This window comes from Electrophorus electricus, chromosome 20 (genome assembly GCF_041902795.1).
Source record: "Electrophorus electricus isolate QZ-2024a chromosome 20, ASM4190279v1, whole genome shotgun sequence".
Taxonomy (NCBI): domain Eukaryota; kingdom Metazoa; phylum Chordata; class Actinopteri; order Gymnotiformes; family Gymnotidae; genus Electrophorus; species Electrophorus electricus.
Window position 1 is genome coordinate 11,636,784 of NC_137516.1, and position 25,028 is coordinate 11,661,811.

General features: G+C 40.6%; 2 protein-coding genes across 6 annotated transcripts in view; both read right to left on the reverse strand.

The window, feature by feature from the left end:
* Positions 1-275: 275 nt before the first annotated feature.
* On the reverse strand, positions 276-14,620 carry arhgef18a (rho/rac guanine nucleotide exchange factor (GEF) 18a). 4 transcript variants are annotated; one of them, XM_035536096.2, is made up of 20 exons: positions 14,213-14,619; positions 11,437-11,564; positions 10,405-10,495; positions 10,046-10,180; positions 9,495-9,745; positions 7,304-7,429; positions 6,518-6,635; positions 6,162-6,404; positions 5,884-5,960; positions 5,432-5,607; positions 5,037-5,119; positions 4,688-4,855; positions 4,229-4,369; positions 2,932-3,011; positions 2,692-2,742; positions 2,566-2,613; positions 1,995-2,456; positions 1,398-1,695; positions 1,177-1,278; positions 276-990 (listed from the first exon to the last, which is right to left on the reverse strand). In XM_035536096.2, the coding sequence occupies exons 3-20, from the start codon at positions 10,481-10,483 to the stop codon at positions 845-847; spliced, it is 2,784 nt and encodes a 927-aa protein (XP_035391989.1). In that variant the 5' UTR covers positions 10,484-10,495; positions 11,437-11,564; positions 14,213-14,619; the 3' UTR covers positions 276-844. The 4 variants fall into 4 exon arrangements, with proteins under 4 accessions (XP_035391989.1, XP_035391992.1, XP_081559229.1 ...); XM_035536099.2 differs by lacking the exon at positions 14,213-14,619 and adding an exon at positions 12,086-12,822; XM_081703103.1 differs by lacking the exon at positions 11,437-11,564 and having other exon boundaries at positions 14,213-14,620.
* A 2,256-nt stretch (positions 14,621-16,876) lies between these two features.
* Positions 16,877-25,028, reverse strand: part of insra (insulin receptor a) — a 45,667-nt gene continuing 37,515 nt past the window's right edge. Inside the window, exons 12-21 of one of the 2 annotated variants that reach the window (XM_035536505.2) lie at positions 24,656-24,795; positions 23,756-23,915; positions 23,533-23,629; positions 23,378-23,445; positions 22,765-22,994; positions 20,551-20,661; positions 19,988-20,147; positions 19,701-19,830; positions 19,350-19,484; positions 16,877-18,346 (exon numbers count right to left, since the gene is read on the reverse strand). In XM_035536505.2, the coding sequence (XP_035392398.1) occupies positions 17,992-18,346; positions 19,350-19,484; positions 19,701-19,830; positions 19,988-20,147; positions 20,551-20,661; positions 22,765-22,994; positions 23,378-23,445; positions 23,533-23,629; positions 23,756-23,915; positions 24,656-24,795 (1,586 nt within the window). In that variant the 3' untranslated portion in view covers positions 16,877-17,991. The remainder of the gene's footprint in view (positions 18,347-19,349; positions 19,485-19,700; positions 19,831-19,987; positions 20,148-20,550; positions 20,662-22,764; positions 22,995-23,377; positions 23,446-23,532; positions 23,630-23,755; positions 23,916-24,655; positions 24,796-25,028) is intronic. The other variant, XM_081703102.1, reaches the window with a different exon arrangement.

Sequence of the window (25,028 nt, forward strand, 5' to 3'; positions counted from 1 at the left end):
GACAAAAGCAAACGATTTAAACCACACAAATCTTATGTAGATCTGATATTAAAATGATGCTAAATGTTTGCTGTGGAGATATCTTCATGAGATATCTAAAACATACTTAAGATTACTCTTAAGAGTGAAATGTAAAGCTCACTCCATTTTATTTGGAGACCACAAAAATCTCTCATCATTCATGGTTTCTAATCAAGTTTTTTTCATACAGTAATATCAAACCATTTATCCAACTTCAGTTAGATCAATGGTCTAAATTAGTCCATAGTCCTCACAAGGCATTATCTTCTGGATTTAGAAGTGCCTAATTAGTTAGGAATGTTTTTTTAAAACCAGAAAAAAAAAGGTAGTTCTACAATTATAAACCTTCTCAGTCAGTTGGCATTCATTTAAATTTCCCCTACTATAAAAAGGTCTATAATTCACAAATTATACAGATATTTACAGAAAGGGTAGGTTAATTAGAAGAAATTGTTAACTGAAAAAATAACAGCATTGTTTTGGTATAAGGCTTTGATATACTTCTCCTGTTCTATACAGGTATATTCTATCTAGACCCAATATACCTGTATAGAACTGTTCTATACAGGTATATTCTACCAGGCCATCAACATCAAAATAATTTCTCAGGGAAAATAAAAGTGGATTTTACCTAGTGAACTCAGTTACTCAAAGTGCTACAGAGACTGTATATCAGTTGCTAAAAGTTCATTCATTTTAGAGACAATTAAAACCTGACTAAAAACTTTTTTTTTTTTTTTTTTAAAGAAAAACTTATCAGTTTCATATTTTTGCTTATAGTGTAGGCTACACATGTTGAAAAGCAGCTGTGTTGAGTACAGAGTCAAAAGTAGATGACCTCCTCTTTTGAGGAGTGGTGGTTTTTCACTTTATGATGGACTGGAAGGGTAGATGTTGAGCCATGGCTGGGTTTACAGGGCTGGCCTGAACTTTCTGACTGTATGAGCTGGTCTGGTAGATTATATATATCTGAAGAAGGAATGAAAAGACAAAAAACCAAACAAAACCCCCACAATTATCTTGCATATTCAAGGCTTTGGTGTCCAGTCACAGTAAAGGTAGGAGATTAACAAGAAATCTCAGTTTAAACAAATTTCTGCTTTTTTATTTGGAATAAATAAATAAATAACTTGATTTGAATGAAGCGTGCATTACCTTGGCTGAGTAGCTGGGGCTTAGTGGCACTCTTTGCCCTGGAGCCGTCTCTCTCTTTACCCATTGCTTTGATTGGCACAACATCACACACCTCAATAGATGCTGCAAGTGCAAAGACAAAACTACATTACACCACCCCCGCCACCCATTTTCCATTTTTCTCTCCATCACGGTCTTCAGTTATGACTCAGAGTAGGAAAAGGTCAGAGCATGTTGTGGACCTGCGTTGTTGGTGCGATTGTGGGAGCCCTTGCTCTTGCCACTCTTCTCTTTGCCCTTGTGGACAGCCAGTTTGGTGGGGATCTGCTGCTGCACAAAGCTGGACTTCATCGTCTGGTTGGTGGTGCTCACCAGCTGAATGGGGACATCCGTTTTGGTGGGTGAGAGACCTATGCTCTCTATGCGAGGAGGGACCAGGGGAGGTTGCTCCTGGAAGCTGGCAGCTGCCTGGGACAAGCTGGGCCGCACGTGTGCTTTGGGGCTGAGGATGACACTGCCAGCTGAGTGGTATGGCAAGCCCTGATGTGAAAGCCAGGGTAAAGTGTATATTCATTGTTCACAAATCACATGTTTAACTGTTCAAATACAATGAAAATGCTCAATATTTAACCCGATTTCTTCAGTGTTCATTAAAATTATATCTAGGGCTCGTTTAAGTGCTCTTTCTTGGTTTAAGTGCTTTTTCCAGGACTGGAAAATTATACTAGACAGCAAGGAAGACAGGTGGAAACTTCCACCCGCATAGACTAGAAGACATTTTATGATAATATGGTTTTGTTCTACTCTGTGGGACAACTCTTAGCCCTCATAGTCTGTACCTGAGTGGGTTCAAAATGGACAGAGCCTGGGTTAGAGATGGTGTTATGTTTCTTGTACTTCTTCAGCTGCTGGTCTACTTTCTCCTTGTCCTTCTCCACAGCACGGGCAGAGTCTCGCAAACGCTCCAGTTTCTGCTGGTACTCCTCATAGTTGCGGGACAGCTGTTCCCGCTTGGCAGATAGCTCAGTCTCATCATGCATACACTTTTCCTGTCGCTGCGTTAGCTCCTGCTCCTTGGCCATCATCTCCAGCTTCCAGAGCTGGTGCTTCTCCTCCCATAGCACCAGCTCCTGCCTCTTCTGGCTGATCAGCCCCTGCATTTGGGTCAGCTCTTCCCGCTGCTTATCTAGGTGGCGCAGTTTCTCCTGCTCCATGATGGCATTGACCCGCTGCCTCACTGGCCGTTCAGATACTGCTGCGCGCAGAAGCTCAACTTCACTGTCCTGCTTTACAGCCAGAGCCTAAGAAGGTGTGAGACAGAGACAGACACACAGACAGACAGACACACACATGAAAAGCCAGCAGTTGGGTAGGAATGGCACTAATACAAAAGTGCCATATTTGCATTACCTTGATACTGTACAGCTTCTGGGAGAGTATGGCGACTTTATCGAAGAGCTGTAGTGATAATAGAGGTTAACACAAGAAACACTGAAAATCCCAATGCAACTGAACAGACAGAAAGGCACTTCTTACCTGAGCTTTGGCGAGATGGGCAAAGAGCCAGGTGGGGGTCATCTCATCAGCCTAAGGAGGGGGGGGGGGGGGGGGGGAAAGGTGAGGATCAGACCTGCTATGGGAGGGAGGGAGATTGGGGGGGGCTTGGACATAGACATTTGTAAAGCAGCTTTGTGACAACTGCTGTACAAAGCGCTCTGTATAAAAATGTTTTTAAAAGTGTGCAAGTGAGTGTGTGAGTATTTTTGGGTTACACACAGAGAGCTCCAGGTTGTCAAGGTACAGGTCCCTGAGCTGGGGATCAGAGCTGGGTCTCTTGTTCTGTAAGCCACGGCCACCTGCAACAAGGAGTTTAAATAGTCCAAATCTCAAACAGTACCCATTATTTCAGGCCACTGGGATTCGGCTTCAGACACATGGATGCTGTGCTCTGCTCATGTTATTATTCCCTGCCAGATGATTAGCCAGTAAGGTGAATTAGGGCCTTGTTATTCATAAGCCACTTAAATACAATGATAAATGCCAGGTCCTCCAACCGTACATTGATTAGAACAGTTGGACTGACTTTGAGACCTTGGGCTGTGTATATGTGCATATCAAGACTCAAAATCATGATCAGCAATCAGAACTAGAGTTACTCTTAGAAGGTCACAAAGAATTTACAAATTCTACTAATCACCAAAGGAAATACAGCAAAACTGGGTGTGACAAAATAAGGGCAGCGGTACGGCTCTGATAAATGTTAACCCTAACCATAGTGGCATATCCATTGTGTCAGTGACCTAATCTTACCTTTATATAATTTGTCTTTTATTGCCAAGTCCAGAGCAGTGGTTAAGAAGATATAGAAACAGGTAAAATAAATGCATTTTACAAACAGGTAGGCTCTATGTATATAAAGCCCTCTTTAAAAACCATGTAAAAGTGAAACTAGTAAATCCTTTGTGTGTCAAGTCCACCTTTCTGATAGCTCAGTAGTTTTTAGGCTCCTTAAGTTTCCACATATCCCATTTTACAAAAAATTCAGAGTTGTGAAGAAATGCAAACCAAAAGCCACCCTTGTCAAAACACAAAAGTGCTAAGTAGCCTGTTATTTATTTATAGGTGTTTGCGTGTTATATGTATAGCATAATGAGACTGTCCACATGCACAATTCTATTGTAACTAAAACAGTACCTTTACTTCTGGTATTTGTCAGAGGGCCTCAGTGACCTCCCCACAAACAAGATGTTAACACTTATTATTGTTGGATCCATGTCTCAAAGGACTGGGCTAGACCTCCTATAGAGAATACTCCTAAAGCCATGATCCAAACCCACATAGGACTAGCCTGCTCCTAAGCAGGTTTGAGATTACAGGCTTATCATCATGTTGGCATGGCAACAAGCATAACACCTTTGAAATATGAAACAAATCTGGGATTGTCTCACATTCTCAATAATCCAATTCATTTTAGTCAGTAATCTGCATACAAAGAAAGAACCTAGGTGTGCTAGATCAAGGACAAACTCATCCACAGAACCCAAGTAATCCAAGTAATAATACCAAGTCTTACTTTTAGAGAAAACTCTGATGGGGTTGTCATACCCAGTGGAAGTGCTTGATCTTCTGGGTGGAAGTGGCACATCCACACAGTCTGGAGATAAAGGAGCAGGATTCCTCTCACAATCCAGCAACTGTAGCTGTAAATCCTCCACTGGGTAACAAACAGAAACAATCCACTGCTTAAATACAACCTGAGCCCCACACACACACACACGATCTAATCACAGGCTCTTGAACAGACTTGTGCAAGAACAATGCCTGAGTAAAGGAAGTAGTGAGGAAGTAGAGCTCCTGTTCCTCATCATATAATATTTCATTAAAGAAAACACACACAAGGTGATATTTACAGCACTTTTTAATACTATTTTCAAACTCACTAGTGAAACTCGAGCATCATTTCAGTATATGCAAAAATAAACAAACAAATCCTGAATCACATTAGCAGTATGTATGTCTATGCATGTCTCACCATCTGTGATGGCGCTGTTGATCAGTTGCTCCCCCTGCTGGAACTCACACAGGAGCAAGCGTCTTGGAAGAGCTGCACTTCCTGTCAGTGTCTCCACGATTTCACTGAACAGCTGCAGCTTCCTTTGCAGGAGTTCTGCAATCTGAGCATCACTACTATGCAGCTGCTCTGCTCTCACACACACACACACACACACACACACACACACACACACACACACACACACACACACACACACAGATACTTTGCAAACAGAGTAAAGTAAACCAAACTAATTATAACAAATATTTCCTGGGTTCATAATGCATCAGACACATTAGTATATAAGCCCAACCCCGCTCCACATTACCCTGGAAGTTGAAAAACTTCTCTGTGAAAACATCATCCTGTTCCACTGGCTGAGAACCATTATCCTCAGATGCATGTGCACATCTGTAGGACAAGAGTGGAAGGAAGAAATTATACAGCTATCGTACGGCACCTGTAATATAATCTGTTTCTATTATACCATTACATAAGATAGTGCTGTTTGGTAAAGAGCCATCCATCTTTGTGGTTTATCTCTATATATACAGTCAACTATTTAAAGCTAAATAGGGTCAATGACAGATAAAGTCTGTCAATTTGTCATTTGGAGTACATTAAACATCCTGAACAGTTTGAATGTAATTTGGCTATAAAAGTATCCTGACAGTTGACTAATCTGGCTCCCTGCCATCACACAGCCACATACACCCAACTCACTTCTCAATTGCCTGCCAAATCTCCTGTCTCCAGCTATGACACTCCTCTCTGGTGGAAGCATGGAGCTCGTACAGGTTGGCCGCATGATCAGAAGTTAATACATACATCGCCCTCTCGTTATGAGCTGCTTCACGCACAAGCAGTTTGTGTAGGGAGAGCACTGCAGGCTTTCCGTCCTACAGGATCAACAGTCATTAAACTCCACCACTGTAAACACACATCACCATACTCACACAAACTACTTCAATCATGTGAACACACACCACAGAAAAAAAAGAAATTTCATAGGAGCTGATCACTGCTATAGAAATTTGACAGATTCCTGTAAAAATTTCAGGATTGTCAACTCCAAGCCACATCAAAGTCCAACAAAGAACATTAAGCCTCACTCTCATGATAGGAAAAAGAGATATCAAATCTTTTACCAGTGTCTAAGCAAAGTCATTTCTCACCAGAGAAGCAAACGTAAACTTCTGGTCATTCTTCTGTAGCAGCAGAAGCAAATCTGACAGCAGCACCACAAGGACATCTGAAAAAAATTCCACATCAATAATCATCTGAATATATATATATATAGATATATATAGATAATATTTATTTATATCTATCTATCTATCTATCTATCTATCTATCTATCTATCTATCTATGTCTCTCTCTCATATTTATGTGTGTGTGTACACACACACACACACACACACACACACACACAATGAGAGAGAAGACTTTTACCTTTGGTCCTGGACTGGGCCTTCCAGCTGAGTAATCCCTCACGGAGGAGTTTCCTGCCAGGCTGGAACAGGTCATCCCTGCGGAATGACTGCCCATTGCTCATCCTGCCCTGGGACTTGGGCTCCAGACGGGTACTCATTTCTCTGAGTTGCTCGTACTGGTGCACCTGGTAGTCCACCTGTGATATGGTGTCTTTAATATGCTCTAGAGCACATATTAGGTTTCTGTGCTCCTCTGAACCAACTGTCACCAGAAAACAAAGCAAAGTCACATCACCCCTGTGATGAGCTCACATTTGTGTTACATTCTCAAGCAATGGGATTTCGAATAAAACAATGAAAAGTATAATCATTTACCTTCAGTATTTTTAATAATTCTCTCCACCAGAACAGGGTATTTGGTGATGCGCTGGGTTATAAGTAGAATACCTTCCGGCACACCCAACCTTCTCACTACAGCCAACTGACCTATTTTCTGACAAAAGAAAAGTTAAGTAAGAATCCAGCAAATCATGAAATGACAGAAATTTTATCTTCGGCTTCAAGATTATGGCCAAAATGACCACAATTATTTCTGAGCAATACTGTTGTTTTTAGAAAGTGCTGTTTTTAGAATCAAGTCATTTTTACTGCACTTTCACATTTATACATTTAAATGTTAATAAATTTTGTGTTTTCACTACCAGGAAAAATCTCACAATAATTCAGCACGCATGGCCAATTCCATCTACAAATCTTACCCTAAAGGAAAAAGACATATGTAGTTAAATATAATGCGTAGATATGTTCTGTAAGATGAACTATGAGAGTTATGCTCAGCCAACAACTGCATTTTGAGCACTGCTGAGCCGCATTTTGGAATGCAAATAATAATTTAAGGTTGCAGTTGTTTCATCACTCCCTGGTGACTGGCTGACTAAAGTGCTGGATTGGATATGCAGCAGAGCACTCATTTTAAACATGAATATTACAATTTAATTGTGGGAAGCTAAAATAGTGATTGAGATTAATATTTGATTGAGCAGGCATTAAAAGTTCACAACCAGGATGAGAATTAAAGCAAGATAGCCCACACTGAAGAAAACTTCAGCAGAGCTACATCTAATTCACCAAAACTGGAGCTTGCAAAGGGCCTTTACTTACTCGCATTAAATGCTGGAACTTCTTGCTGTTCTGTAACTGGTCTTTGTAGAAGTTCACAGCCTCTGTGTGGCTACTGCAGAACATACCATAGCTGTCACGCAGTCTACTCCGCAGCTCGTCTGAAAACTACATGCAGAACACAAAATCAACACACAGGCTCGGAGACCAGAGCCAGGAGCAGGAAATGGCTGACTGGCTGGCTAAACAACAGATTACATGTTATATATTACATACATCTCATTAATAATGCACAAGCTACACAGCCAAGAGGAGTCAGTAAGGTCTGCTTAAGCGGCTAGGATGTGAAAATTTCTGCATACAAGCAGTGTGGGTAACATCATGACTTAAGAATTTCCAAAACAAACGGCCCTTGAGAAATTAGGATTGGGAACAATGCATTGGCACTTGGCACTACCTGTACATCTACCAACAAAACAAACAAACAAAGCACAGATGCATGCGCACATACACATAAATTGCTTATTTTTTTCTTCTTCTTCTTCTTCTTCTTATTTATTTATTTTCTCTTAAAATTATGGTGACCGTTGTTGGCCAGAGGAGGACGGGACCCCCTTTGAATGTTGGTTCTTCTCAAGGTTTCTTCCTCATTCTCTAGGGGTTTTTTGCTTGCCACTGTCACCCTTGGCTTGCTGGGTTCTTGGACTTGGACATTTGTAAGTGGCTTTGTGATTGTAAAAAGCACTATAAATAAATTTGATTTGACTTTACAAACACAAAAGAACACAAGCACATGTACGCAAACACAGATAAACATTAATTAGTTCTGAGTTTAACACAGTACATCAACTAGAGTCTGACCTGAAGGACTGTAGAATGAGACAATTAAAAAAAATACAAGAGGAAATCAAGGAGAGGGGGGGAAAAAAAGCTTGTCAGCAGGAAAGCATAACATAAGGCATGTTCTACATGGTAGGAGTACTGACGATTGACCACACCAGATTTCTAGTTGGGATTCCACAGATGGACTACGACAGTCTGGAAGGACTAATGCCGGGATCAGACAACACAATATTTATAGCAATCATAGAGTCATAAATTCTTGCCATGTCTTGGTCAGTGGCAACCACTTATCGTTCAGATCCTTTAAGTTATTCATAGGTCGAAAGGAGGATCAATAAACTGTCATTCATTGCCAACAAGGAACATGTTGTAGGAGCTGTCAAACTAGGCAAGAAAACAAAAAAAAAAACTTTTGACAGGCTAGACTTTCCTCTGGAATATTGTGGGCTGTCCCCGACCCCACATCACTGTTCGTTACACTATAAGGTCTGTTCCTCGTTCCCAATCGTAAATTTGTGGAAATTTTGGAAATTTGTTAGCTATGACCAAAAACTAAATACATTTTTAAAAAATCAGAGTCAAAATCATGCTGAATTTGTGTAGCCTGATCCCAGGATATAAGGCTGTAGAACCTACCATTTACAGTTAGTCTTACATGTTTGCCTTCCAGAAAGGAGTGTCACTTAAACAGCATCCTCTGCCCAATCAGCTATGTCAGAAGCATCTCACATAGTTCAATGGGTCCTTCAGCCACCAGAGAGACACTGGAGTTTAATAAAAATGTCTCCTTTACAGTTCATTACATTTATTACACATTTTGACCCTTGAGTGGCTGACAAACAAGTCCAGCTCAGGAACTGTAAACTGACTATCAGCAAATTCCAGTGCCCAAATGTAAATGATGTGGTAAAGCCACCACCTGCAGGTTTAGGGTCTCCAGCTCCATCCGAGTAGGAGTCCAAAGACTAAAAGTGAAATTGATCAACACCTCTACATCATTGTGGGTTCACAATTTTGAACGCAGATGATGCCACATCTATCCAAGCTGGGAGTCCAAGAGAGCAAAGCTGGTACTGCTTTCTGGGTGTGAGGGATAGCATTACTCTGTTCCTTGTCAATCAGAACAACATGCTTTCAGACAAGAGCAGTTAGTACATTCCTCCAATTGGAGAAGCCAGTGGGTGGGAATTGTCATAACTAAAAGATGAGACACAAATGAATGGGGTAAAAACTAAGACTAAACAACATAAAAACATTACTATCAAATCAACACTAAGGTAAGCCACGCAGAAAAGTGAGGACATGTCTTATACAATGGCAAAGGGTGAGTAATTTGACAGGTGTAGGAAATGAAGGAGTGAGACCTAAACTGAAGGCCTTCCATTGATACCTGAGCCAAGAGGATGTCTCCTATTCTCTCCATGTAGTAGTTCCTCTCACTGCCTGGTTCCAGACTCTCCTTGCGACGTTGCTTTAGCCGATCCAGGAAGTGCTGGTGGTTGTACAGCAGCTGGTCCAGGCAAGGAAGGAACCTTCCGAGCTGGGCGTCATCCATCTGCAGGGTGTGGCGCAGCTCATGCACATACACCCGCAACATCACCTTCAGTGTGCGCACATGGTTAATCTCTGTCTGGATCAGCTCTACCAACAACAACAGTGCAAGAGTCAGAAGTGTTTGACCCACAACAACAGCTCATACATCACACACACACACACACACACACACACACACACACACACACACTACACTACACTACACTTGGTCATAGGTGTCCTATATCTTTGCTACTATAAATTATTTTGCTACTTTGTTAGCACCTTGGCAAACTGAACCAAACCAAATCTAGTCTCAAAAAGCTTATTTAATCAACAGCATTTAAGCAGGCATTTTTATTATTCATCCTTAATGATAAAGACTCTGAGCAAGGCAAACTAACTTACCATATATGACATCTTGTCTCTTAATGGCCTCTTTGGAATAAGCTTTTATGTACTGCTGATCAACAGCCAAACTCCAAGTTGGAGCCTCAAAGTCTCGAGCATCAGTCTCCAGGTCCTCCCGCAGGGTCGAGAAGTCTATACAACACATACAAATGCCTCACACACTGACTGAATCCTCAATTCTCTCCATACCATAACCATATAAAAACACACACACAAAAACATATAAATCAGGTATGTACCTTATCAGTCCTAACCACAGCTTGAAAAGCTGAGCACAAATAATGAGACCACAAGAATTCTGACAATGCCACATGGGAAATATCATAATGGAGGCAGTTAAAAAGTTCAGATCTAACCCTCAATGCTGATGCCATCAGAGACAGAAACAGTAAGAGAGTCCTCTAGAAGAACCTTTGGTGCTTCAGTCTCATCCATTCTGGCTATATTCTGCAAAACAAAGAGTCTGTGTATTAATTTGACAATTTACTTGAGCAAAAAAAGCAACAATCAACTAAAATACAATAATTTTAGTATTTGTCGGGTGAAATGCACAGACAAAATACGCCACACACAAAAAAAGAAACTATTTGAATGAATAAATTGATTTGGAAAGGACAACACAGCGATCTCTTGCAGACGTGCAGATGGCAGAAAGAGCAGAAATTAGTGCGAAATGGCCGAGATAAATGGATTAACGACAATCTTGTGCTGTTTGATGTCTGAATAGGAATGAGAAAAGAGGGGAAAAAAAATCCCACTTCATTTATATAGTAGACCATCATTTGAGATGCCCTTTGAAGCAAAATGCTTTTTTACATACACTATATAGTAAAAGGAATATTTCTAATGATATACACTGATCTGATTGCAATTTGCCATCAGTAGGCCTATATAGTTTAATTTGTTAATTGAATTGCCCTTGTAGAGCTGCATTTTATATCCTGTCACTGGCTAGGAAGGACAGTGAAGGACAGGTCAGTCCATTACACACAAAAAATCCAGGTATTCAAGGTCCTGTATGTAACTGCAAAGTGCAAACTTGTATACAGGTAGACATGTACCTTGAGTTTTTCTTTTGTATAGACGCTGCGTTTTCCCACAAGGTATACGAAGATATGCAGCTGCTATCCTCGTCCATTTAATTTGATCCTTGAGCCACTGACACAACAGTGAGTAGCCTACGGGTCAGGAACCCTCACCCCATTACTAAGGGTTAGCTTATTTAGTGTATGACAGTGGTCAACACTCTCATACAGCTGATACCATCAACAGGGGTCAAGTTGTAGATCGCGATTGGTTGATTGGTGATCACTCGTGTATGGTAACCAGTCTTCTGCTGGCAAACAATAAACACTGTATGTAGAGGTTCCCTGAACCAGAACACATACCTCCAGCAGAAGTGGTGGGTGCAGGAAGTGAGGTGTTAAAGGATGGATCTGTAATGACTGACAGTCATAATCAACTAATCAGACCAGAACAGCAGCTGGACATCCCAACAAGCACATCACTGTCAGAACTGAAAATTGAAGGGCCAAAGAGGGAGAGAAAGGGAGAGTGGGGGGGGGGGGGGGGGAGGAAAACGACACAAGATATCTTTAAACACATCAACTTATTTTGTTCTTTAATAAAAAGAACATGTAAACCACCCTCAACTACAAAGACTAATGCATAAGCAGCAACCAGATGGGGAGACAGCACTGCTTAGGCAAAATATCAAAAAGAAGAGTTCTGAAGTGGGCACTCTAGAATTTTCTAGACATTGCTCATGCTTTGAGCTCATTGCTTTTTTGCTTGTCTTATTTGAACATATTCAAATACTTTCCATGCATAATGGCAGTATTAAAAACAATTGCAGCTTTTATAGCAAATCCAAAATGATGGCAATATTGGCAATGCATGACTAACTTGATCACATTTCTCCATAAATCAGAAACTGGCTATAGAAAATTAGCCTGATGTGTTGCGTGCCAAAAAAGAAAAAGAAAAAAGAATTTAAAGTAGATTGTTCCAGACTGGTGGTAAAGGAATGTCTGCTACCTGGACGACTTGGTTCATGGTCTGGTGTGGTCTTCATTTGGAATAGGAAAAAGAATTCAGCTCTGCTTCCCCATCTGCCACATAAAGGGCCCATACCAACATGCGATATTTAATTCTAATCACCATCAAATAAAAGTAAATACACTAGCAAAGATTACCATCAATTACCTCATTAAGAGGCTTTTAAACTTGCCCCCCTGTACAGAGATGGTTTAGCAAAATTGACAAAACACTGATGACAGCAGATATATGAATTAATGGTCATATGTCCTAGGTCATAGGTCAAAAACAAAATCCCCCCTAAACAAATCCATCTGCATGCCAAATTTGTTCTTTAACTCTACCGCCTCAGTGGGCAAAGCTGCTCATTCTTGCACTGAAATACTATAGCCATCTCTCTGCAGACAACCTGTATTCACTACCTCCATGGCCACATACTTCTTCCAAGGGAGGAGCACCTGCTGCTTGTGACCACACCTCCTCTGACTCAGGCCTTGAGCCATGAGTACACACCAGCATGAAATGTAACCCAGCCTGCTGGATAACAGAAAAAAAACAAAACAAGAAACGCAGGCTGCCCGACTAGCAAAGGACAGGAATAACAAGCAGCATAAGCCAAAGCAAGGTTGCCTTTTCTGTCACACAAACATGTGCATGCTCAAGATGCAATGGATATGAAATGACTTTTGCCCATCTTTAAAAAAAATTGCAAAGGGGAGTGAATTATTCAGCTTCTGTCTTTGTTTCACTCTTCCTTCAAACGAACAGCTATGTTCAACTGACTACACAGGAAGGACAGAAGCTCATTGCCACAGCCACTGGACATCTAGAAAAAGTGAGCTGTCCGGGAAGGATGAATTCAGTTGAGATCTATGAAGAGAAGGAATGAGTTTCTCTGTCTGATATGAGTTTGCTGTTTTTCAAAGGATTCATTTGATGACAGTGTTGCACAACAGAATGAAGGTTTGTGATTAAGTACTGGTAGAAGAAGGTCAAAACCAATCCAAAATCAGAGAAAAGGCCCTTCTTGTTATAGTGAAAACCTGCCTTTGTAGAGACGAAGCCCCCCAGGTAAAATGCAGATGTCTAAGGCACAGTGAGGCCTAGTTCTACTTTACATGCTTTTGTCATAATCACCGCCGTGCTGCTGTTTTCCCACGGGTACAATGACTTTAGGTAGCCGTTATCAGATCAGGAGTACCACAGTGGAAAAAAAAGCAAATGATCCATAATGTCTTTACCAGTCAACTTCTGACAAGTTCTAGGAGCCCAATTCAGCCACAAGCAATTCAGTTTGAGGTTTACTTTAGGAGCAATCAGTCTATAAAAACAAGAAAAATGTCTGTGGCTCTTTTACAATTGTTATTTTAACAGCCTTTCTGACTAATTTAGCTGTCAAAAATGCCCTTGGACTGTTGACTAGTTTAATTAAACTCAAATGTTCATTTGACAATATTGTCCAACAAGGTGGCTTAATTATCAAGAAATTGTCACATCACAAAGTCATTTAAAATTCTACAATCTTTCACATCAACGACTGTATATTTAAACAAAACTGTGAAACCGAGAGTATGACTTGTCAAAAAAAGAAAACAATGAAACTGTAGATACGCATGGAATGCAGCGATGAAGTGACAATACCAAACTGACCCGTATTCCTCAGACCAAAGAAGAACGAGACCAGGGTCGACAGGAAACAATTATAGAAACAACTAGGCGAGCACTGTGGATCTTACACGTTGCCTATGGTAAGCAGACTGGTATACTGTAAACTGGTGGCTAATCAAATAGAAAAAAAGAGACAAATTGTTTTGGTAGTTCTATCTTAAAACAGCAACAACAAAATGTCCAACGATGAACTTCAGAAACAGACACTTGTCACGACACAATCACTAAAAATCTTTTTAACTACAGTGAAAGTAAAAACATTTCCACGAAATTGAGAACTAATTCAAATGGAGGCTAGCTAAAGTTCAGTGTACTTTGGCATGAATTACTATTCAAAACAAAGCAGACCCTTGTAACTTATCTAGCTAGCTAGCTACTTTACTCAACTTGGTGTTAGCAAGTTACCAGGCTTCGTAAAACTTTAGCTAGCTAGCTAAGCTAACCTACAGTGCTACTTACCATTTTGGGAATCCTGTCACCGGCAAACTAAAGCCTCAACTTTTTTAAACGCATTCTATATTTGATTACACACAAAACAGCATTTATAACCGCTGTTTTGTTTTGTTTTTTGTTTTTTTTTTATCTTAGCATCTGCTGTCCACTTCCAGTAAAGCACGTACTCCCGAAACAAAGATTAAAAGCAAGAGTGATATTCATTCCAGCTTCATAGAGGAGGCTCTCGGAGCATTGTGGGAACGGACCGGATCGCGCGCTACATCTCAATGTTTTAACGTCGGGATCCTAACCTAGTGTTATTTTAAACGTACTGAAAAACGAGTGCTGTTTTATTATGTGACACATAGCCAGTACCACATACAATCATAATTACAACTTTAAAGAACTTCATTTTTCAGTATTGCAAATAAACAAATGATCTAACATAGATATACATACTAGGCTAGCCTTTAAATTACCTTGTTTACTGATTTTGTATTAATAAAGATTATGGTACCTTGATATTTACTGAAAATAACCATTAAACTCTTAAAAAAAAAAGATTTATTAACCTCGAAAAAGTAATTAGATAGCTAGCATGGCATATTTCTTTCCTAGTCTTTAGCAAGCTACCAATAGGAAAAAAAAAGATATGCCATTTATCCGGATTTTCAGTAACCATAGGAACGAAAGGACACTTGCCGTGGAATTTTAAATAAATAATATAGCTCGCTAGCTAGCGAACCCTACGTTATTTCTTTAATAGCTATTCGTAGGTAATATGCGGCATTTAATAGAGTGAAATATAATATCCATAATAATATAGCTAAAGAAATACACATCTAGTGTAGAAAAACTACCAGTTTTTTACCAGCTAATACAGGTTAATTTAGCCACAGGTTAATACCAGCTAACACAGGTTAACCTCAGTCACTCGTTACCTAACGCTAGGGTATCTTAGCTAGCGTTAGCTACATAGGTTATTTAGCCGCGTTAATTAGATAGTTATACCATAGCGGTTTTTGCCGGTTATCTTACCTGTTACATGAAATGCTTCCTTCTAAACAGGCGCCCCATGGCTAAGGATATTTGTTAATTAGTAACATATGTCTTGTTATATCAAATCTGAAACAACTCGTTTCACAAGAATACCTCAAGAGCTAGAAGAAAGCACTGAGAAAGGTAATCAGATCCAACAAGGGATACAGGAGATCGATTACTAAGCTAACTTTGGCAACATCTTTAAACTAGCGTTACCGACATGTACAGAGGGAGCTCTAGTGGGGGGTTCATGTGCTGTGGGGACAGAAATGGAACTCTCTGCTCTGAGTGTGAGCCAGGCAAACTGGTGCAGCTGCTGAAGAGAGACAATACGACTGTGGAGTCCAAACAGTTGAAACAGCTTGTGTCATGTGGTGCCCACACCTGTCCTGCTGCCCACAGAAAAAGTGCAGGCATCCCACACCTACTTGTCAGAGAGTGGACAGAGCCCTGGTCTAGAGTCCATCCCCTAACCTGGCAAACTGCCAGACATCATCAGGGCAGGGCAAAGTGGGATCCATATATGACAATTGACAAATCTTCCCACGGAAGCAGCAGAGATGGATGCCCCAGACGCACACAGTACTTCACAACCCATAATGCCTTTTACTTGGAGCCTGGTTTGATGAGGGAGAGGAGCTCAGGAATGGAGGAGTGCTCCAGAGCAGCCCTGTGCGGAGCAGAGGGTTCAAAGACTGGTCAGAGAAAGCCCAGGGTTCTGGGCAACACAGAGAGAGGTGATCAGCCAAAGCCCAGAATTCTGGACAGCACAAAAAGAGATGGTGCCACAGGACACACAGACATACGCTGGTATAGCAGTGCTCCTATGTCTAATGGCGATGTGATTCCTTTCCGCCGAAAGAAGAATGACTGTGTGCAGGGTGTGTCCTGGACGGACGATGAATACTGGAGCTGCTGGCATGGCTGGGATGAGGTCATAGACTGGGGAGATGAGTTGACAGACAGAGCAGTCAAAGGCCCAACACAGGGCCCTTGGTCCAGAGAAAATCAGTCTTCATGAGTGTAGAAAACCAACATCCCATCTTTATAGAAACAAACCATTATTGGAAATACTAATGTAGATAGATACAGCGCCATGTAGAAAATGTACCCTCTTATGCCAGATTTTAAATAAATATGCACATAACCTCACCAATAAATAAATCAAATAAATTAACATTTTTTTTGTAGTCTTGATCTTCTATTCAAAATTTACTTTGTGGTTTCATGATGTGCACTGAACATAAAATACAATCACATTTCCTGTAAGTAAATCAAGAAATCTTGACAATCTTTTGCACCACAACATGATTTAAATTAATAAGATCTACTAGCTTTAGAGTAGTCACAAGTTAGCTTTAGTTATGTTTTTTTTTATACCTATTTTTTATTTTGAGATCAGAGTATCATCAAAGTCTAAGCAAAACAAGCAACGAGTCACACTAAAAATAACTACACTACATTAGCAGTATGGATGACTAGTTCTTAGCTCAGCTTTCTATGCACCACTAGTTTCTAACTTTATACTGGAACAATTGTTTCTATCTGTATGCTGCTTTAAGCAACTGTTGTAGTGTCGTTTTTCAGTGCAAATACAAAAATGCTACAGCATAGAAGAACAGTGAGAGAAGCAGTCATACACTCATCTTGAATGCACCTCACTGCTTTTATTAACAGCAGTAATTAAAATTGATATCAAGTGTTGACATCAAAAGCCAAATGCGTGTACAATACTTCACCTGTGCAGGCCTGAAAGACAGACTACCAGGTGCTGCATGCTGCTCAGAATTCTAGATGATGATTAGTATGATTTTTGGATTAGAAAAAAAAGATTAGACACAAGACAAACATGTAAAAACATTTCTATAACCGGTAATAGCTCTTTGATGGCAACATGTCAACTATGTACAAAAACAGCAATAGCATATTCATATATATTTTTTCATCATCTATACCCACTAAAATATATCAAAGCAGCAACTACTGGTCAACCTTTCTGTCACATCATCTGAAAATAATTTCAGTATCCTTCAGCTGTAAATGTTCGAACACAATAAAAAAGTAGTAAAGGAAAACAAATAAATAAGAAAAAAAAGTCCCAAAATCTGCTTATTCTCTGTGGTTTGAATACTGAAGAGAACAAGTGAGACAGGTAGAGAGGGGTGAAGGCTTATATGGCCATGAGCAGTTTGGGAGATCTGCCACCGACACCTTCACTAAACAGACACCTCTACACTATACTCAGACAGGCCACTAATAAAATAAGGCCACTTCAGTTTTTTCAGTTTTCATTTCATTCAGTTTCTTTTTATTCCTCGTCTTTGTTTGTGGAGAAAGCCAGGAGAATCCACGACTGGAGTCGTGGGGACAGTCTGGAGAGAGACAGACATAAGCAGCTTTCTGGTTGTCTAAGCTTGAATTCACAGCTTGTTCCATTTGACCAGTCTGTGTGTGTGTGTGTGTGTGTACGCGCGCGTGTGTGCCAAAAAAACCCAAAAAACCCCAAAAATTTTATATATATATATATATATATATATATATATATATAAAAACAGGAGAGAAGCAGATGATGTGCATTTTCTTCTTTAAATACAAAAATAGTGGCACCCTGCATGATACTGCTGTGGGAGTAGAAAGAAAGAAATGTCCTGAGATTGCTGTTATGAGGGGGCCTTGGAAAAAGAGTGATAAAAGTGACTCTATAAAATAAAGAAAAACAAATCAAACATAGCTTGTTAGGCTGGCAGCTGAGGAGGGTTATATTAGGAGGGGTTGGAGCAGGGCAGGGATAAGATGCGCCCATTTTTCTTGCCACCGTTCATGTGTGTGTAGGGAACGTGCTGATCATAACTGCTACGCAGCCCCATGGACAAGCCCTCTTCCCCGTCCAGGCTACGTTCTCTCTGGGAGTAGGACGACGGGTCCAGGGGGATGCTCTCCATATTCTCTAGGTCCATGTCAAAGTCGTCACTCTCTGGAGGCTTGTTTTCTTCACTGTAGAAGAAGGAGACCTCCTGAAAGGAGGGGTGGAGGTCATCTTTCAGCATCTCGATGATCTCCTGGAAGGTGGGCCGCATCTTTGGGTTGTAGTGCCAACACATCTGCATGAGGTTGTGCCTATGAGACACAGAGAGATTTTTAGATTTACCTACACCTGCAAAAAGAATACCATTTGAATATTATCTTCAATGGTTCATCAGTCTATCAAAAAAGACGCATGCGAGACATGTTCTCTGCTGATAGTGTAAACATACAGACAAATTAGTCTAAGAAACTTTCCATTAAAATTCTTTACTATCTTGACTCATGTCCATAAACTCAAGCATGTAATCTTACCATTAAATCTTCTACTGATGAGATTAAATTTACATAGGGTTCTGGAATAATATTTTCATTTACAGGTGCTCCTCTGTTTATTTCTGTCTGAATCAGCCATGTTTGTGTTTTTCTCCCTCCTCCCCTGAGAAAATTACAGGAATTGCCTACTGTTTCCCACCTAATTCAGTGCTCATATGATAATATTAGTGCGATGTAAATACAAAAATACATAATTTTTTAAGTAGATGTTGCCTTACATTGGAGAGAGAAGAAGAAAAAAAAAAAGATTTTTGATACTGCTACTAGCTATAGTCTATTGCACAGATGCTCCAAAATGGAAAACAAAATGGGAAAAAAAGCTTTAATGCTTTAAATGTCACATTTATTTAGCATGGACAGTAAATCTTCCATTCCATACCCTACCTGGGAGAGTTTTATTTGGTGGAAAAAGAAACAAATCAGTGAGAAAAGCAAGCTCTTGTAGGGTTATTAAAGGGGCAATTATAATATTATAATCAGATTTTAACAGACATTAGCAGGTATAAATTATTACCTACTTATATCACTGCAAGTTCCTTAAAGGGCTATTAAAGGCTGTTAAACTATAAATGTTTATATTAAAACTGCCACAAATATTTGTAGGTTTGTAGAAAATACAACATACTAGAAACTTGTTTCCCTTTTCATTTTAATGTAGTTTGGATGAATGCATTTCATAACTGAGGACATTTTTAATGTTTTAATACAAACGTATCTTTGATAAATGAATCCAATCTGAATATTTATCTTATCTTAGACTCACAGCCTATCAGCACAGTTGTCCGGCCGGTCCAAGTATCCTCCATCCATGACAAACTTGAGCACCTGTTCATTGGACAGGCCCTGGTAAGGCTGCTCAGCCAAAGTGCTGATCTCCCACAGCACCACCCCAAACGACCTGACAACAACAACAACAAGAAGCACCTAGATCCTCTCCTTCCTAACACACACAGGCAAACACCTCCCACTTTTAGCACTCACAGACATTTGTGGATTATTTTAGAGTTCTTCTGAGCATCTTCATGTACACCCAGTCACCAGAACACACCACAACAGCAAAGACTACACTGAGAAACAAAGGCAGAACAAAGCTGTGTGTGTGTGCGAAACTCACCAGCAGTCTGAGTGTGCAGTAAATACCCCATCCTTAAGTGATTCAGGAGCCATCCATCTGACAGGAAGCAGTCCCTTTCCACCCTTCCTGTAGTAATCCGTCTCATAGATGTCTCTCGTCATGCCAAAGTCTTCCCAGTAATGGCACCAGAAAAACAAACCATGAGTCTCTTTAATGGTGCGCTCTCATGATGCATTTCAAGAGGAGTTACAGCATATACCTGTGCTGGTCTGAAGTAACTTTCAGCTGGCACAGTGCCATCTTAAAGAACTTTGCCTGTTTCATACCTCCGATCTTCACAGTGAGATCCTCAGCCACCATGCAGTTCCGGGCAGCCAGGTCTCTGTGCACAAACTTCTTGGCATTGAGATATGCCATGCCATCTGCAATCTCGGCTGCCATTTGGATCATCTCCCTCAACGTGGGAGGAGGCCGACCAGGGTTGTTCTGATAGATATGGATGAACGGACGGACAGACAGACATGTACAAATACACACCCTCAGTGCTGATATAAAGCGCTTCAACACAGTATATCCACTTGTATTGTTCACTGAGGTCAGATGAACAAAGGGAGAATCATATTGCTGACCATTATATGGCATTATTGTTTTTGTATAACTTATTATCTAAATCTGATAGGCTCTAGTCAACAGACAATATTAAGAGGTTTAGTAAAAAGATAAAAACTGAGAGATTAGAGTCGTAATATTTCGTAACAATGCCAGAGTCTCTCTATGTCCAATGTTTTAGCACAAACATACAGAATCAGCGTGGCCAATTTGCCCTGTGAACTATTTGATGTGTGCTATGACCTCTAGTGCGTTTTCGTGCGTATATGTGAGGACTGACCTCTGAGTCAGGTCTGAGGCTGCGGAGGTAGCTTTTCAGGTCTCCATGAGTCATAAGCTCCATCACCACCAACGTGGGCTGGCCTTTGGACACTACACCCAGCAGTCTCACCTGACCAATCAGGGACAAGTTACCAAAGTGACACAACTGTAAGGATAAGAGGGAGTGCCTGAACTGCTGATGGTTAAGATCAGAAGCATTACACACTTATACATGTGTGACCAAGCCCTGCATAGGCTCTGTGAACCCCTACTAGAAACAGATATGCCTCAACCTCTTCATATTAGTTAATTTCAGGCAAGGGTAACTTTGAACATCACTTCTTTGCATATCACCCTTTTCTTTTCTATACTCTTCCAACCGAGGGAGTCAGTATTACATAAATGGACCTGCTTGTGTTTCCCAAATGCTGTCCCAAATATAAAGCTGTGATGTGGGTGGCAAGGCAGGATGAAACGAAAAGCCGTGATTCACACGACACAGACAAACAGCAAACACGAATAACAAAAACTGCGTTGACTGCTTTCCATACAAGGCAAACCACAGCAGACACTTTGTGTTACACGACAAAGCATATGGGGTCAAACACTGATGAAGACTTACTTACATACAAGTACTTAAATATACACGCTAATAACAAGAGACAGGTGTAAAACAACTGAGGCATAGCCAAGTAGATATGTATGCGCGCGCACACACACACAGGCAAACACCAACAGGACATCACATTGACAAAGGGAGGAGTCCAGGAAGAGGGGGCCATGCCATGACAAAAGCTTAATTATGGCACTGTGCAGCTATACACAATATTCAATTATTATTTCTACTTTCCTCAACAGCATCAGGGAAATAATCATTTAATCTGAAATCTTAATCCGCAATCCATATTAACTGGAATTTCACCTATGTAAAAATCAAACTGGAACTTTTATGCAATGTACACTCACCAGTCACTTCAGTATGTACACCTGTACACCGTACACAAATGTCTAAATAGTCAATCACATGGCAGCAACTCAATACATTTAGGCATGTAGACATGATCAAGACAACCTGAAGTTCAAGTTCAAGCCGAGCATAAGAATGGGGAAAGAAAGGTGATTTAAGTGACACTGAACGTTATCAGTGCTAGATGGGCTGGTCTAGCTATTTAGGAAACTGCTGATAGTTGTGTGTGAAAATCCCAATATATCTCTAGGGCTTACAGAGAACGGTCCAAAAAAGAGGAAATATCCAGTGAGCAGCAGACTTCTGGGTGAACTGTTGATGCCAGAGGTCAGAGAAGAATGACCAGACTAGTTCGAGCTGATAGAAAGGCAACAGTATCTCAAATAACCACTCATTACACCTGAGGTATGCAGAAGAGCATCTCTGAATGCATCAAACCTTGAATACATCAAACCTTGAAGCAGATTGGCTACAGCAGCAGAAGACCACACCAGGTGCCACTCTTGTCAACTAAGAACAGGCAACTGAGGCTACAATTCACATGGGCTCAGCAAAATTGGACCACAGAAGATTGGGAAAGCATCGCTTGGTCTGATGAGTCTCGATTTCTACTGCAGCATTTGGATAGTATGGTCAGAATTTTCTTGGCACACTCCCCCCCCAACTGAGCACTGTACTCAGGTAGGTTGTGGTATTTATACTGTTGCTGACAATGTCCATCCCTTTTGACCACAGTGTATGATGGCTACTTTCAGCAGGGTAATATACCATGTCAAAGCTCAAGACATCTCAAACTGGCTTCTTGAATATGACAATGAGTTTACTATACTCAAATAGCCTCCGCAGTCACCAGATCTCAATCCAATAGAGCACATTTGGGATGTGGTGGAATGGGATGGATCATCATGGATGTGCAGCTGACAAATTTGCAGCAACTGCATGATGCTATTGTGACAACATGGAACAAAGTCTCTGGGGAATGTTTCTAGCACCCTGTTGAATCTATGCAGTTTTGAAGGTTAAAGAGAGTCAACCCAGTACTAGTAAAATATACCTAATAAAGTGGCCTTATGGATGTGTATGGAATATTTACCCTCTGAGGTTGACATAGTATATCAATCTTTTCACCTGTCCATCTATCTATTTAAGGATGTTAAAGGCTCTAAGGCTGTGAGGCTCTGTCCTAAGGCCCTGTTGTGTAGCACAAGATTCAGAGTGTGAGTTTTTTTTTTGTTTGTTTGTTTGTTTGTTTTTTACAGTTCTTACCACATGGTGGCAGCTGAAGGCCTTCATGACAGAGGCCTCATTGAGGAACTCAATGCGCTCTCTGAGGCTGGCCGACTCATTGACCGTTTTGACAGCGACACGCGTCTGCGCCTCCCCCTTCACTATATCCTTGGCAATTCCCTCATACACCATGCCGAAGGAACCCTGACCAAGCTCACGCAGCAGGCTGATCTTCTCCCGTGGAACTTCCCAGTCATCTGGCTCATAAACTGCATATGCATGCACACACACGCGCACACGCACACGCACACACACGCACGCGCACACACACACACACACAAAATGGGAAGACAGCTGAAAATATGGGGCCAATAATCTTTAATAGCATTTGCTCCTAACCTGGACTGGGGAAGAGAGCATTTTTTTAAATGCATACCAGCCATTTTCATCAGTACACAGAGCTGAGATATACTGTTCTCCCTTTCTGCTTGATGTGCACACAAACAACTAATCAGACTGTTTAGTTTTACAGTTTTGCACTCCATTTTAGAGTAAAACTATTGCTGTCAGGTATCACTGTGGTCCATAAACCAATGGTGGATTATTACATAGTTAACACTCCCCAAAACACTACAACTTTGTGTTTTCTCACCCTCGTCTGGGCTGAGGTACTCTGGGTTAGGTGAAGTGTACAGCCTTCCAGTTGGCCCTTCCGTTTGCCTGTTGGAAACATGCAGCCCACAATGAGCACAGGCTGAAGCCATGCAATAGATGTGCATAAGGGGTTTCCTTCTCTTATACACTCACTTCTTCTTGAAAATGATGAATCCTGACAGTGCCATCAGAAACAGCAGCAAAACACAGATGACTGGGCCGATCACGATCTTCAACATACTGGAGGGATCTGTCCGGCAGTTATATACGTATATAAACACTACATACACACAGTAAATATGGTGATCTAAATAACACTGAAAATATCAAATGATATGCGCTAATGGCTATTAAATGTGTGTGCCTTTCAACATACGGTGGTCCTGCACATAGAAGTGTTTGGGTTCCGTCCAGGACCCATTTCCTGCCAGTGAAGTGGCTCGAATCCGCACTGTGTAATTCCCAGGATGCACCACTCTCAGTTTGCACCCGCTGTCAGTAATATAGCTCTTTCTAGATACACAGTGGTGCAGCTCCTGAAAATCATACACATGTACGCATGTAGTGTACTCAGTACTTGATATGTAGTGTAACATCTGTTCCTCAGCCAACATGGACATGCATCACTGGACGTCGTCTAGGCATAACCATTCATTATTATTGAATTTGGTTTTATTTTTTAATTGGATTTAGCATTCCTTGTTCAAAGTCTTTGACAGAAATGCATATTTTAAGTAGTTTAAGTTCATGTTTAATTGATGATGATTAAGTGAAAATAACCACCCTACAATTTAAGTAAACAAATATGATTTGGGGAAAAAGCTTCACCTTTGTCAGTTTCTGACATTTTGATGTGATATTCAATGTTTGAGCAAAATGTCATTATACAGATTCTGAAAATATTAGTGAATTTTTTGTTTAATTAATGCTTATTTTACTTCACAGTTGTGAACAAAGAAAATTCATATTAATTTGAATCAACAAAATGAACTAGGGGCCAGGTTCATAAATAAGTAAGAGCTAGATTTTCATTTGAGTTGCATCCAATTCGATTGAAACAAATTGAAACCTAGTTCCTTATGGCTGTAAGCAGTAATAGAGCAGCTCTCAATGCTGTAGGAGCTAGGAATTTTTTAAAAAGTGTAGCAGGAGTGCATGGGACTAAAGTGTTTTACTTTACTTTTTGAACCCATGTGTGTGAGTGCATGTGTATGGGTGTATGCATTTGTGCATGTGCATGTTTGTGTGTGCATGTGTGTGGGTGGCAGGGCCTGACCTCTGTGTCTCCCAGTCTCTTGTAGTTGACCTCGTAGAGGATGATCATACCGTTGGGGGCACTGGGCTCTGCCCACTTGATATGCACAGAGTACTCCATTACCTCGAAGGTGATAGGCCCCACCACGTCATCAGCATGGGCTACACAAAAACCACACAAAGCTTGCTCAATATCCTTAATTTGTGTTTAAAATGGCTTAATTATCCCCATAGGACAATTTTAATGCAGACATTACTGAAAATAATCCTATTATTAATATGATTTATTTATTTATTTAGAACAATAAGAACATTCACATGTCACACTAAATATAATAATTCAGTAAAGTTATAGTGCTAACAATCTAATAAGGCTGTAATGAACTAGACAAATA

What these genes read in the sequence shown, in the direction of transcription:
- arhgef18a (XM_081703103.1), bottom strand. An exon ending in GGCCCAGTCCAGGACCAAAG is followed by an intron (nt 5,961 to 6,161) that starts GTAAAAGTCTTC and finishes AATTTTTTTCAG; the next exon opens with ATGTCCTTGTGGTGCTGCTG. An exon ending in ATTTGGCAGGCAATTGAGAA is followed by an intron (nt 5,120 to 5,431) that starts GTGAGTTGGGTG and finishes CTTGTCCTACAG; the next exon opens with ATGTGCACATGCATCTGAGG.